The 15,287-nt window shown below is 42.1% G+C and overlaps 1 protein-coding gene across 5 annotated transcripts in view; it reads left to right on the top strand.

Moving 5' to 3' along the window:
- msi2a (musashi RNA-binding protein 2a) overlaps positions 1 to 15,287 on the top strand; it is a 238,993-nt gene that overhangs the window by 170,493 nt on the left and 53,213 nt on the right. For all 5 annotated transcript variants that reach the window (XM_053241497.1, XM_026943793.3, XM_026943795.3 and 2 more), the window contains exon 9: positions 14,212 to 14,326. In XM_053241497.1, the coding sequence (XP_053097472.1) occupies positions 14,212 to 14,326 (115 nt within the window). The remainder of the gene's footprint in view (positions 1 to 14,211; positions 14,327 to 15,287) is intronic.

Genomic DNA, 15,287 nt, shown 5'->3' on the forward strand with positions numbered 1-15,287 from the left:
GCAAGCGACTGATGTCTGCCTTTGGCCCCTCTGAGACAACATGGGATGGCTCAGTGAGGGCAGGACTTGTGGGCTTTGGGTATCAAGAACAGAATCCCTGTTCTAGACACACACACACACACACACACATTCATTTTCTGTCCTCTCCCTCTTTCCTCCCCCCAACCCTGTCACACACCGCCTGTTCAGATCTTGGGGACAGACGCAGTATCTGGCTTCAGATTCATGAGAACCAGACAGTGCAATCAATTTTTATATGATAGTGCATCAGATGCTTTCATCACTAGGGAGCACCAAAGCCAGGGTACTGGTTCCACATCTTATCTCTGGCACTTTCCTCCCCCCGGCACTCTTCATGCCATCCATCGCATGCCTGTCTCCAAAATGAGCCTGCCAGGAAATTGCATGCATCATTATTACCAGATGAGTAACCTCAGGGCAGGCAAAAAACCAAAAAGAAGTGAGTGGAAAAAGAAGAGACCATATTTCAAAATGCTGCATTTAATAGAGGCCATTTGGTTCATGTACATGACAACAGTGGTTCTTCTCTCACGCTGGTGACATTTCACTGGCTCCGTTTTAAATGAAAGAGATGTAGGAGTGAGTAAGAACAGCTTAGGTTGGAGCACGGTTGAGAAGAGTTTGGTGCCTTCCTGCTCCTGCTTTCAGTGTTCATTTCAGAGCTGAAAACTCTTTTTCTCTGCCAGCAAGATCAAAGCAGGCTCAGAAGCATCACCTGCTTGCAGCCTCATTGCTTATTTGACTTGCTAATTTGCTACCATCATCCTCATCATTATGATGACTGTTATTACTATTTTGCAAACCTCAATCCGGTGCTTCAATTGGGATATTTGGAAAGCTGCTGTTTTCCCCCCTATTTCCCCTTTCTTCTTTGCTGTAACCATCTGTTGAGGTAACACTTTAAACTATGAGCCAGGTGCCCCCTTACACCTACAACCCAGATGGACCTGGGAGGGATTCCAGCACAGCAGGGGACTGGGAGAGAAGGAGAGAATGAGACGAAAAGAGGGGAACCCTCCTGCTGCCAGCTGCCTTTGATTTTCCACTTTGGACACACGGCAGCCTATAAAACATTCAGGAGCCTCCTTCCTTCATTATGCTAAAACTAAAGCTTGGTTAAAGTCACATATTGCTGGCATTATATTGGACTTAAAATGGACCTGACACGATGCTCATATCTGGAGGAAATGGACAGGGATTGGATGGATGGATGAGAGACCAGGAAGGGGATAAAGGTAGAGGTGGAAAAAACATTTCAGGGGCAGCACAAATTTAACAAGTGGCTTCTGGATGAACCGACACTGTCCTACCATCCTCCCTAGCCTGACTATCAAATATGGTATTACAGTATGTATTAACAATACAGTAGACCAAAGCCAGGAAGCATTTCAGTCCAGTCCACATTTTTATTCCCAACTTTTCTAATCAAGAAGACAGAGAATACTGAATATGATGCTTTGTTGATCAGGGCTAGAATTCAAATCCACTAAGGTTCCCCAAGATCTAGATTGGTAAACTCTGATTTTGTTCAGTAATGTGTCTCTCCTTATCTAACTCTGCCATCTTCTCACGCATAGATCCCCTAATGTCCATACTCCTTCCTACTCCTTGTCCTCCCCATCCACTCAGTGTCAGCAGGGTGACTAAACAGTGAGCCATGATCAAAGTCAACACCTTCCAAAGGACTTCATACAATAAACAGTGTAATTTAGAAACTCGTTAGTCATTATTTACAGCCTGCTGGAGGGTAGTGGAGAATTACAGCTCTCTCCATAACCCATGGAAAGTTATTCCCTTCTACACTTGCAAGAGGCTCTTTCATCTGATGCCTCATGTCAGGATGAGAGGAATGCCTGAATGTACTCTTCTGTCCACAGACCAGACACATGTGAAAAGGTACATGGGATAGATGGAAAGTGAGAAAGAAAGAGTGATAACAGCAGAGCTCTTCATTCATTCACAGACTTTTCAGATCTGATTACCGCTGCTGCCACCGCTCGCTCTCCCTAGGGCTGCTGGGAATCAGGAATGAGAGAGTGATTGAGAAAATGGCCTTCGCTTACTCCGTCCCTTCCTCCCTCCCTTTCTCTCTTTCCTCAATGGCTCCTGATCACTCCCTTCTTGCTTGTTAAGATGTGAGTTCTGCCTCATCACCGAAATGCAGGAAATGGCAGTGCATACCAATAAGCCTTGTTCTCTCCCTTCTACCCCCTCCCTCTTTCTCTCCATCTCTCCTTCTCTTTCCTTTTGTCATTTTTGCCACAATTTGGCTCCAGCAGTGGGACAGTTATCTGAGGAACTGGCTGCTGGTGCTTATCTGTTTGCCTGTAGAGCAGCTTGAGTGACCATCTCACAGATAATGACCCAGTCATTAAGACTCAGTGCTCCTGCTCAGCCTCAAAGACTCCGACCGACTGAACACTCGCTTCCCCAGATGTTGGACAGAGAGAAAGAGAGAGGTTGAGCAAGAAAAGAGGGATCTAGTAGATCGGAGCCTCTGCATCCTCTCATGTGACATTTATCACAGCTACTTGGAATGTCATTAATTTGTGAGGTGTGACTAATGGACTGATGTAGTGGGTGATGATGATGGATGAGCAGGAAGGCAAGACAGACAAACATACTGGTTTTGCTGCTTTTCTGACAGAATGCCTTGTGATTCAGACCCCTCTATAGGAAGTGCTAAGCTAATCTGGCTCTGACCATATTGCTACCTGCAAGCAATGCTTAAACCCCCAAAGGAGCGACTGATTGGTAATTAATTGATGGACACCACTACTGTTCAGCTCACTGCCTCTGAAGCCTCCCTCTTAAACCAACACTCTGGAGGTCTGTTTGACCCTTTGTGCTTTTGACCTCACATTGATCTAAGCAAACAATTTAGTTTCTCTGTCAATTACTATACAAACACAAGTACTCATTGACTGCTTTTCTGAGAGACATCTGTCATTTCCTTGGTTTCTTTTCTCTGGAAGATCGATGTAATAATAATAATAGTGTAATAATTTTCTTAAAGCTGGGGACTAGCAGACCTGCCAACGTTTACGCATATAGCATGGGAAAGCCCCGCCTGCTTGTCCTTTGTCACATTAGTAATCTCTCAAAAATGCCACTTGTTACTTTTAGTTCTACTTTCATGCATGTAAACATTTTAGTGTCTACAGTTAACTGAAACAAACAAGCTTTCCCTGCAAACCACCTGGTGATTATTGTAAAACCCTGCCTATATGCACATTACAGTCTCCTCTATTCTACCACTGCTAACCTTGTATAAATAATAAAATGTGATTCTGTGGAACTTATTTTAAAAAATAAATTCTTTATATTAAAAATCTTTATATTACTATAATATAAAGTAATCTGAAAATCCTATTTGGTCAAGGTGTTTCATAGAAGTGCGATGAACCAATCAAACAGCAGCCTCCTTTTTTTTTTTTTTTTTTTTTTTTTTTTTTTTTTTAAATAAGGTCCTCTTTGAAACTATGGCAACCAACGTACCATATATGGTGTGTGTGTGTGTGTGTGTGTGTGTGTGTGTGTGTGTGTGTGTGTGTGTGTGTGTGTGTGTGTGTGTGTGTATTTAAATGAGCTCAATGATTATACCACTGTGCAGTGAGCTTTTTGGCTATGAACAATTATTAGGTTTTATTATTTTTACTTTGCTTACATTTGATGAATCTCAATTATGTTGTGCATATGAGACTTATAAATGTTATGTGTAAGAAATAGGGGTGTAACGATTCCTTCATTTTCTCGATGCATCGATTGCAAATCCTGCCGATGCATATGCATCGATCTTGAAACATGGATTTTTGAATCGTGAATCGATTGTTTCTCTCAATAATCGGTTTAAAATTAAATAATCGATTGAATCGCAATTATATAACGATTCACAATATTAAAAATAAATTTAAACCATAAATTAGTTGAGTCTGCGTAGTCACGTGCGCCCTCACTACAGTGGCGCGGTGGATTACGTCACTACTCTCCAATTTGCGCCCGTTTATTGTCATTTACACACACGCTGTACTATGGAGGGCAACGAAGGAGAAATTGTCAAGGCACCAGCCAAAGTCAAAGGTTTGGGAAAACTTTGGTTTTTACAAAAAAAAAAAAAATGGAAAGATTGACAAGTCCGTTGCAGTTTGCAGACATTGTAAATGTGAGTTAAAGTACTGCGGAAACACAACAAACCTTAGCAACCACCTCCGCAGACGCCATGCTATTAAGGTAGAAAAACCTTCAGCTGCACCTGCACCTTCCGAAGCTAGTATCTCAAGTTCAGGTTTGAGAACTCCTAACCTATTTGGTGAGAGTCTTTCCGCGAACTCTCATCGTGCTAAAGCCATAACTGCATCTATCGCAAGATTTATGTGCAGAGATATGCGCCCCTATAGCGTGGTGGAAAACACTGGTTTCCGAGAAATGATAAAAACTTTAGAAAAAAAATCTGAAGTAGATAGTGTTGAAAAAAGCATGTCATAGCCATTTGTTTGTTCCCCTCTCTCTTACTACACTAACTACCATGTTTTAATTGCACTCTGTCTGGTATTACTGCCAGTTGCACTGGCACTTTGTTGTATTTCTGCACTTTGTGCATTTTCTAAATGTTCAACAAAAAGGATGCAATGTTTACAATAAAAAAAAAAAACAAAACATGTATGGTGCATTGAATATATAGTAGTAGTAGTATTTTTCTTGCTTAAAATACATTAAGACAAAGTTAAACTACTGAACTAAAGATCTGGATCAAGTTGCTGCAAATGTATTGAACTGAATGGTCATGAATTTCCCAAAAATTCAACTTATTTGCTCAAATGCAGATGCCTAAAATATACAGAATCGAATCGTTATAATCGAATCGAATCGAATTTCATTGCGAATCGAATCGAATTGAATCGTTCTGAATTTGGCAAAATCGTTCTTGAATCGAATCGAAAACCTGTGAATCGAATCGATTCGCTGTCTACCCAAAGATTCACAGCACTAGTAAGAAACGATTCTGAACCTTTTAATCACACTGTTGATAAATGAGGGCCTTGATGTGTTCCCTGTTTTATCACTCCTATATCATCTTTTAACTGATTTAAGAGCTGATTTGATGAGCATTAGAACATAGAAACCAGTAAACGCTGCATTCTTGTGTATATCCGCACTTTTTGTCTAGTTAGTATTTAAGCTGAACTGCCAAACTCTGACGTATATTGCAGCGGAGAAGGAAACTCTCTTGAAGAAAGCTAATGAACAACGCAGATGAGCTGTTATTCAGAGCCTGACCTTGGCCAGGGAGAGTAGTGCTGGAAGCTGACTTGCACAGTACATTAGCTCGCCTTCATACAAAAGCTGAAGGAAGACAGAAAGCAGAGGAAAGTCTTCCTCAGGCTACAGTGAGAACTGTATTATGTAGCTTTGATGGGAAGGAGAGCTATTAGTATGGTGTACAGAAGCATCAGGCTACATGCAGTGAAGTATAGTGGCTTTCCTTTTTTTTCTTTTTTCCTGCTGAAGCATATAACTTCTGACAGCGTCGTTCAGGGGGGCGGCTATGATGGAAGGGGAATATAGATTTCTGTGTCATAGGCAAAGTGTATCAATAATGCACACGCTCCAATGTCTCAAAAGTAATCTCACTCATGCTTCTGTGAATTACATGCTGCTGTAAAGCTGGGGCTTTTCTGATGGCTTTGAACAGCCAATCAAGCAACGTTTTTCTCATTTGTCATGTGTGTAACTGTGAGTGTCAGAGTGTGTGAGTGAGTTTGCATGGTTGTGTAAAAACACTTAAACTCAGAGGTCACATTATATAAGGCCAAACTAAAGACTTTTATAGATTTTTTTATACATCAGGCTTTGTGGCTCATAATTGAAGTGCTTGCTGTCTAGAGATGCCTTATGCACTGATCTGAAACTCACTTTTCCTCATAAAACAGCTCAGAGATTGGAATTCTGTGCTTCTACGCTCGGCTGTGGCAGGGAATGACAGCACTCTGAGCTAGGAAGGTAAAGGGCTCATGCCCAGTCGAAAAGGCTGCATATTGTTTTTTATTGAAGTGCTGAGAGCTAATGTTCTTAAAGATGTCATTTGTGATACGTTTTTTAGTTGAAAACAGTGGCCTCAGGCCTGAATATTCTCCTCGTCGTATAGTCTGGTCCTACAGAAGCGCATTGCTTCCATGCAAAAAAATAAATAAATAAAAATAAAAATTCCCTGTGAGCATCTTGTTATTATGAGAAAAACATCTTGTTACGAAAAGAAAAGCACCTCCTTACTACGTGACAAGCATCATTATTATGAGAAAAGCATCTCATTATAGGAGAAAGTGTCTTGTTGCTATGAGAAGCATCTTGTTACTAAAAGAAAATCCTTGTTATTATGAGATGTAGTAACGGGACGCTTTCCTCGAAGTAACGGGATGCTTTTCTTGTAATAACAAGATGATATTCTCAATTCTCAATTACATGGCAGCAATCTGTTTCCATATATTCCCCCAAAGTGACCACTTACATGTAGTGTAAATCACCCAAAAGTCACTAAACGATTGATTTTTGCTTTCCATTAAATGGCGTGAATGATTTTCTTCACTATTTATTTGTGGGTGTTTTTTTTTGTGGTTCCAACCATAATGCTGGAGTCCCGCCTATCATGCAAATTTTTGTACTGGGAACCTGGTGTACATCGTCCTACGCTGTGTATAATTTTTCTCTCACGAATTTCTACAAATGACAGTGTTTACTGACAATGAAGCTTGAATAATTTTATGTATGCTTCTTGAACACAGTGGGCTTTATATTATTGAGAGCATTATTTACTTACTTTTGAATAGCAGTGTGTGTAAAATTTTTTTCTTATGTTTGGATTTTCAAGGTGCTCAATATTGATGTGTCGGTTACTTTCGCTTTGGCCAACTGTATGAAGGTGAACTTTGAACTTCGGTCTTGTGTACCAGTAGAAGAACGACTAGTTTATTTGGTTGTTAAAAAAAAAAATGGAGGAGCCATTATTATGTAAACTGGTCTGTTTCCATGTGCTAGGCAACTTTGTGGCAACTATGGTGTGATTTTTCTGTTTTTCTTGAACTAACATTATCCTCCACTTTGTGTAGCGTGTGTATTGCTGCATATTTCCGATGACTGAGTTGTAAATGAACAACACACACAGTCAGCTGCAGATTTGAATATACCATGGTTAAATAAAAAAAAAAAGCAGGGCAGTAATGCATTCTTGGTATGACAGGGTTGTACACATGCTGTGCTGGAGCAGATAATGGATTCTGCACTTTCCTGGTGACTGCCAGTAACGCCGCCTACCTCTGTTCAGTTCTATAGGTTTTGTTTAATTCTGTTCAGCAGAAAGTTCTTTTATGCTTGGAATTATGTGCTTTCTCCTTTGAGAGGCAAATTGTTGTGCACTCTGTGTGCAGCTATGTAATTGCACATATGTACAATGCAGTGGTGCTTGCGTGTGTGTGTGTGTGTGTGTGTGTGTGTGTGTGTGTGTGTGAGAGAGAGAGAGAGAGACAGAGAGAGAAACACAATGTTCATGATGTTATCTTCTGACAGACATGCCTGTAAGGCTGTTTGCCTTTCTGCATTAAGTGGGATGAGAGTGCATTAACTGTGATGAACACGTCAATGTTAGTGATGTGAAGTTAATGACAGAGAGGCAGATGTAGAGCCTTTGCTGTCTATAGAATGCGCAGAATCTTCTAGAAAGTCTTACACTGTGACCAATTTACTCAGTGATTTGGTCAATTAGAGTTAAAGCGCTTGCTTAACTATTATAGTAACCAGTTAATCAGGCAAACACTGCTGGGCAGATATTTAGGTGCTGGATCTTTCTCGTTCTCAGTGTGTGGTGCTGGTACGTGTGTATCAGGTACAGCAGTGTTCTTGTGGTGAGACACGGTCCACCAACCAAATGTCTCCAGTTAAATGGTCAGAGACCGACAGTGATTAACACAAGAGGACAATTAACACACAATGTGCTCTCTAACTGTTCACCTAAAAGGTGACCAATAAGGCTGGTAAGAAAAGTAAGAAAATAATCAACAACAGGGTGGTGTGATGAAGCGGAGTTACTGTTACCAGCCAAAGTTTTTCCAATATCCTGAAATGTTTTCTAATTGATAAATGATCGACGTGTCATACGTTTTATCCATTTATAGTTACATTTTATGTTGTGGGACAAGTTAGTGCCTATTCCCTAGTAGTCCCTATTCTTACTTACAACATAGCAGTAGTTCCATTACAGCTGCTACAACATTGCAGCTGCAAACAGTTGTTCCATCACCAGCCTCTCTTTTTGAATTTAATAAGACAAAGGGAAGAAAAACAGAAAAAAACTCAGCTTGTCACGTTACAGAGAAATTGTAAAGTGAAACCTACCGACTGTTACAAAGCTCTGACACCGGAGACTCCTTCCATAAATGTTATATAAATATCTTACAGAAAATCTCATCAACGATTACGCATTTTTCATTGCTAAATAACGTTTTTTTTTTATCCTCTTATTATTAGACTTGGATAATGTAGACTGTCATACAAGTCCCTGTGAATGAGCTTTTACTATAGACGTATTAGAACAAGTGCATTAATATAAACCTCCGATTTGAATTACAGCCAGCACTGCTGTCAGAGCTGCTGTTATAGAATAATATAGAAAATGACATCCTCTGACCAATCAGATTCGAGACACACACTACTGTTGTGGTGAGGATGTGATCAGCGGTAGTTCTGTGGTGGTTTATAGAAGCAGATGGACTCCAGTCAGTGATCATCAGCATGCTGTGGTGGACTGGCACTTTTGTGGGCTGCTTGGCAGTGTGGCAGCTGAGTGGGAGAAAACTGATTGTCACTCCCTTACTTTCTCCTCTTTCTCCAGCACCCAAACCAGCCTAGCCTCTCTCACAAATCTCACCCAGAGAGAGTTTTCCACACCTCCCAATAGTCTCCACATCCATGTGAAAGAATCACTCCTTTACCATCCTGTCTCCAAGCTTGTGCTCACATTCTCACATGGGATGGTAATATCAGGACTTGAAGAGGACATTTGAACAAGCTAATAAAACACACACACATACACACACACAGCATCCCTGGAGGCCCTTCCTACTCACTGCTCATCCAGAGGCTCATTTTTAACCTCTCGCTGCAGGAATAACAAACCTGTGCGTGTCCTCAGTGTAACAGGAATAGCTGACGTTGACACTCCTTGCAGGGTAAAAAAAAAAAATTCTTATATGTAAAACTCGGTGTTGAAAGTTGACGCTGCACAAAAGTAGAAAACTGCACTTCCCAGTAGCAAGGAGGTACCGTTGAATGCTTGATTCTGATTAATCAGAAGGTGTTTTTTAATTTTCTATAAGAGCAGGTTTGTATTAATGAGCTCATTTTTGTAAAAGAAGGATTATAAGTTTAGAAATACACAGGATAAGATGTTGCTATCCTTTTGTGCTAGCACGTACAAGATATTCGCCGCTGATTGTTGGAGCAACACCGAGGCAAGAAGCTAGTGAGACGAGAAGTTCTCAAGTGGGCACCCTTCTTCCTTGACGTTTCATTGATAAGCCCACTACGCCTTCAGAGGGCTCAACGGCGAACTCTGGCATCCCACACTCACTCCGCTCCTTTGTCCTACCATCCCCTAGGTTACCTCGGGGCCCAGCTGGGGTCCTGCTTTTTAATCCACAGCCACTGGCTACTTCTCTCTGCTGCCTCTGACAAAACTTTGATGGCCTCTAATCCCCATGTCTCTGAGGAATCTGATGGTAGATGTTGCAATGAAGCCTCTACATCCCACTTCCACAGGGGCAGACTTTGGTGGTCCAGCCACGATGCTGAGCCTGCACTGGTAGCTCAGCATAGTGCAGATGTTTCCAAAAGCCATCCATACTGTCCTCCCAGGGTACAGTGAGTTTGATGATGTAGATGTTCCTGCGTGAAGAGGACCAGAGCACCAGGTCAGGCCTTAGGGTGGTGGCAGCAATCTCTGAAGGAAATACAAGCTGCCAGCATATGTCGACCAGCATCTTCCAGTCATGGGCTAAGTATAGTTGGCCTCACTCTGGCAGTAAGGAGACACTCCTGGTTGCCTTGACCCCCTCCCAGTCAAAGGCAATTGCCTGTAAGGGGTTTATTGTGGTGGTAGGTGTTTAGGAGCAGCTTGTTTGCTTTCCAGGATGGAAGCGAGGTTCTTAAGGACTTGGTTGTGACGCCATGTGTACAGTCTCTGGGGGAGACTGACCTTACAGGCTGCGAGTATGTGTTTGAGGGAGGCTGGCAGGGTAAAAAGGGCACACCCTAGGTCTTCGCCCAACCACTGATGAAGATTGGCTGGTGTTGGAAGGACGTTGTATGTAGCTCTGATAGTAAAGCTCAGTCGACTTGCTTCCATTTCCCACAAATCCTTCCAGCTGATCTTCCTCTTCTCCACACCTTCCCACTGTGTCCACTGTCCCTGCTTGCCAAGGAAGACTGCCTTGGCCCACCTTGCAGCCTCTTCCTGATGGTGTACTTCCTCCACCACCATCTTCCTCCGTCCTGAGGCTGTGGCCTCATTCCACCATGGATGACTTGTTAGCCCAAAGCCTCCCCTTCCTTGCTGGACATGTCTCACAATGTCTGCTTGTCTCAGCGCTGCTGCTGCCTCTTCCACAGCTTTGGCTGGTCCCCATTTGCACCCAGGTCTCAAGGTTGGTGCATTGCTGCACACCACCACATCTCAGGATTCATTTGATGTCTTCTGGAATCTTATTTTTGCACGCTTGTACTGCTCTGTTTAGTAAGAGGCACTTTGAGGACCAGACAGGCCTATGTTGGTGAGATACCGTGGGCCTCCAAGCTGTGACTCTTCTTTCCATCCCTACATATTAAAATGTATAATTGTTGATTTTTGTGGTGTTTTCTGTCAGGAGATGTTTATTTAACCTTTATGGAAGGAGTCCCTGGTGTAAGTCCTTTGTAACACACAACATGCCATGTTACACAGCATGCTGCATCACCTAACTTTCCTATATCAGCATCCCCCCAAGTGCGCTATTCCTTACATCTTGACTAAATAGTGAAGTAGCACTTTATACACTGTATCTCATTTTCTTGACAAGCACAACATGAAAGTTGAATCCAACATTTTGTCTGTTGGTTAGAAACCAGAGTGATGACTCAGAGGTTTCTGGCTGCTAAGAAGGCTAAACTGACAGCTAGATAGATTTGTTTAGCAGTTTTGTACAGAGTAACATCATGACAGTGTCAGATTTTTTAGTTAAGGTAAGTCATGTATATCTGTGAGGAACCAGAAATGTCAAATTCTTATTTTAGTGTTGTCTTGATATAAAATTCGGGGTTGTGGCAGCACCTACTCGGGTTAAAAGCAACCTTCGAGGCAGCCCGAGGTCTCGCGTGCACACACACACACACCCCCACACACACACACCCACACACATTTATATGGAGTGCTTTCAGAGCTAGAGGAGGCCGTGTGTGATCCTGCTGGAAAAATCACAGCTCTCTGCAAACGCCTGTCGTCCTGAAGAGAGCGAGAGAGCTGGCCGCTTAAATGGAAAGGATTCGGCCCAAGAGGCAGACTCTCAACAACAAAAAAATGTGTGTGTGTTGTGTGTGTGTGGCACCAAGGAGGACAGCTGGAGCTGGCAACATTCTCGATATTTCCGGGTGTTGATTTACAGAGGTATCATTACCATCAGATCAGCGTTAGCGTGAAGTGCACTGTGTTGTTATCGAGCATGTTGATCTTAGTCACTAAGTAAACATGCACAACCTTCTTCTCTCTCTACATGTGTGATCACCTCATTTTCTTTTCTGCTTTCTTCTCCTCTGATTGAATCTAAAAATATTTCCTTGATTGTCCGGATGAATGCTGAGTGTGAGGTCTGATGAGTGTCAGCAGGAGAGCTGTGTGTATGTGTTCTCCTACACAACAACTGTCTTGGCCTCAGTTTTTTCTGACGTTTAAGGAAAGATGAAAATGAATTCTGAATTGCAATAGATTTTGGGGGGATGGGGGGTAGAGCAGCCTTTAGCCCCTCAGATGGACAGGCCCGAGGCATGCAGGCTGACGAGTCGATCACCGCTGCAGCAGAGCAGGGCGGCACAACGTAGCAGACATTTTCAGCGAATACAAGCTTGGCCTACCAAAGAGCAGACTCCTGTCACAAGCTCACATAGATATGAGAACACACACGGGAGCTGTCAGGATGAATCTCACCGCTCGAATGATATTTGAATTTTCATCATATTTACAGTTTTATAATGTATGATCCCACTGTCTACTTTTAGTCGCCTTACGCAAGTCTGCTGAAACACACGCTTGTGAAACTTTTTTGGGGTCTTTTGTGTGTCTTAATGAATAAATACACGTCGGTTTCAGTATATGCTGCTCATCAAAAGTTTTTCAGCAGCCTGCACTGGCTAAAATTTTAGTTAAATTTAGAGAAATAGGTATAAGTGAACTGTGAATGTTTGTGATGGTTTATTTCACTGGAAAAAAAAAATGCTTCACCAAACAAGTGCCTTTAATAAAAGTCCCATTATAATCAGAGACTGGATGATGAAGAAAGATTTAGGCATTTGATGGACACTTGTTTATTTTTTCCTTATGTAATTGCCAATAGTGGGTAAACTGGAATAAAACGTCCAGGTGTTCAAAAACTTTTGACAGGCAGTGTATATTATCTTAAAAAAAACAAACAAACAAAAAAAAACTATAAAGTGTGTCCTAAAAGTTAATTAGGTTCTTCAGTGTTTTTTTTCTAGACTCTACGTATCAAGCCTTTATAGTGAATAGGAAGCCATTTGGAATTTGTTAAAGGTACATTTAATTTTTTTTTTTTATCTTGGATGTTTACGTGGAGTTGGTCATTTAAGAAATGTAAAATCCAGCTGAATAGCAGCAACACTAATCTGAAACATCTGGGGAAAAAAAACAGATTATGATTTTCTTTCCATTGTTTATATAGGGCACACGTGCACACAGGAAATGTTCCTCTGTCTGCAGTATAAAATTATAGGCTCATTAATATTCAAATGCATTTCAGTACTTAATCTGTTAAGTAATTAAAATTCAAATGCACTTTTAAAGAGAGTTTGACAGCTGTAACACATTCTTCTGGCTGTCACGTCCGGCTCTGTTTATCCTTCTTCAAAGGATGGACAAGATTCTCTTTGCACATTTGATTTTTCTTTGCTCTGCATGGTTGCAGGTGCATCTGCTCTGCATGAGTATATGTATACATGTCTTTTTTTTTTTTTTTTTTAAAGCAATATTTGGACACACACAATATGTAAAATAATAAAAGCAAAGCCAGTGTCCTCCTGTCCCTTCTCGACACTGTGTGTGTGTGTGTGTGTGTGTGTGTGTGTGTGTGTGTGTGTGTGTGTGTGTGCGCGCGCGCGCGCGCACGCGCGCACGCGCTCAGAGCCCACACAGGTCTGCTGCGGTCAGAGCTAAAAAGTGTCAGCTAGAGACAGGGAGTGAAAGAGAGAAGTGGAGAGGAAGGGAGGAGTATTTTGGCGATATCTCTGTCGATTTCAAGCCTGTGGGAAAGCGCTTTAAATAAAACAACACAAAGGCGAGCAGATGTCACGAGCAGCACTGAAGAAGTAAACAGGGCAGAAATAGTGTGTCTACTAATAGTATGCACTAAATTGTGTAATGTGCATCCATCAGGGGGCGCTGTTTTGTAACAGGGATGCACACACATTAGGGGTGAACGATAGCTCATTTCACAATATTTCTCAAGAAAAAAAGAAAAAAATGATAATGGTCTGTATCATGGCACAGACATTACTATTACATTTGTGACTGAAAAACTCAGTTATTGGAGTCTCTTACCAAAACACAAAGGATTTTAACAGTAATGTAAATTGTAATAAACTAGAAACAAACCAGATAACAAAATTTACCAAACATAAAAATAATAAGAGTTGGATGCGAGCTGTTCTAGAGAACGTGTGTGAAAGATAAGAAAGCACTTCAGAAATGCCGTCGGTGGAAGTTGGTCTTTATTTTCCATGTCTGATGATGGCAGGTAGTGGCAGGTTAAACATCACTAAAGTTTTAGGAATAAACATGATGTAATCATAGTAACCAAGTCTTCATGATGTGTAAGCATAATGTTTATGCCTCCGAGTTGTTGTGCTGTTGGTGACACCTGTGTCTCGTTATGTCTGCAGGTAGAATGTAAGAAGGCCCAGCCCAAAGAGGTGATGTTCCCCCCAGGCACACGGGGCAGGGCCAGGGGTCTGCCCTACACCATGGACGCCTTCATGCTGGGAATGGGCATGCTGAGTGAGTACCCACACACACACACACACACACACACAATCATTCATTCATTCATTCATGCTGACCGGGTGTGATCCTAGGCTAATGTAGCTAAGAATTATTAGTAATTATTTCCATGTACACATAGTTATATACTTGATTTGAACATCATAAAGCTCACAATCTCATTAAAAAAAATTATGGTGTAAAATAGCAGAGAGGAGGCTGTATACTTCATCTGCACTTCATCTAGAGCCTAGGGGTTTCCACAGACTTCCAAAGATTCTGTTTCAGAAAGCAAAGCAGAACCTGATTGGTCCACCAGCTCAGGTGAATATCCCACTCATATATATGATTGGCTCTTAAATAGTTCCTTGTCAGCTGGATCAGTAGCGAAGTTCGTCCCCCAGCAAAGATACACACTGAAGATAGAATAAGGTTGAACGTTGCTGATTGTCTACCTGACAGATGAGGTCACTCTTGATTAGCGGTGTGATGTGCCATGCCCCTACCAACCTGCGGTCCTGAGCTTGGGGTCGTCCCATATGGAAATGAGCCTGTGAAGGCGGGGCTGGGCATTGCAAGGCGTATGGCAGTGCCCACTGGACCACAGGCTGCATTACCAGCGCAAATGAGGAGGAAAATTGGGATAATGCTCTATTAGGGGCTCACCAATCCATCTGTCTGACCTCTGCTCTGGCTAATGACAGCACCGGTGAATCTCAGGAGCTCCTCACTGCTCCAGAGCCACCATGCAAGCTTCCACTTTATCATTGTCATCCCTGTAACACACACGCACAGCACAGCACAGTGGGCAGTGGCTCAGAGGAGGCACCCTGAAATGAACAGAGTCTGATTCATGTCCTTTAGCAACAGTGCTGTGGTAGCAGCAGTATGTAAATGGCATTAGGGCCGCCTTTTCTCGCCAGCTTTCCCCGCAATCTGGCTGGATTGAACTTTTAACAAGCTGTGTGAACTTTTCAGG

The sequence above is a fragment of the Pangasianodon hypophthalmus genome, chromosome 17 (genome assembly GCF_027358585.1).
Source record: "Pangasianodon hypophthalmus isolate fPanHyp1 chromosome 17, fPanHyp1.pri, whole genome shotgun sequence".
Lineage (NCBI taxonomy): Eukaryota > Metazoa > Chordata > Actinopteri > Siluriformes > Pangasiidae > Pangasianodon > Pangasianodon hypophthalmus.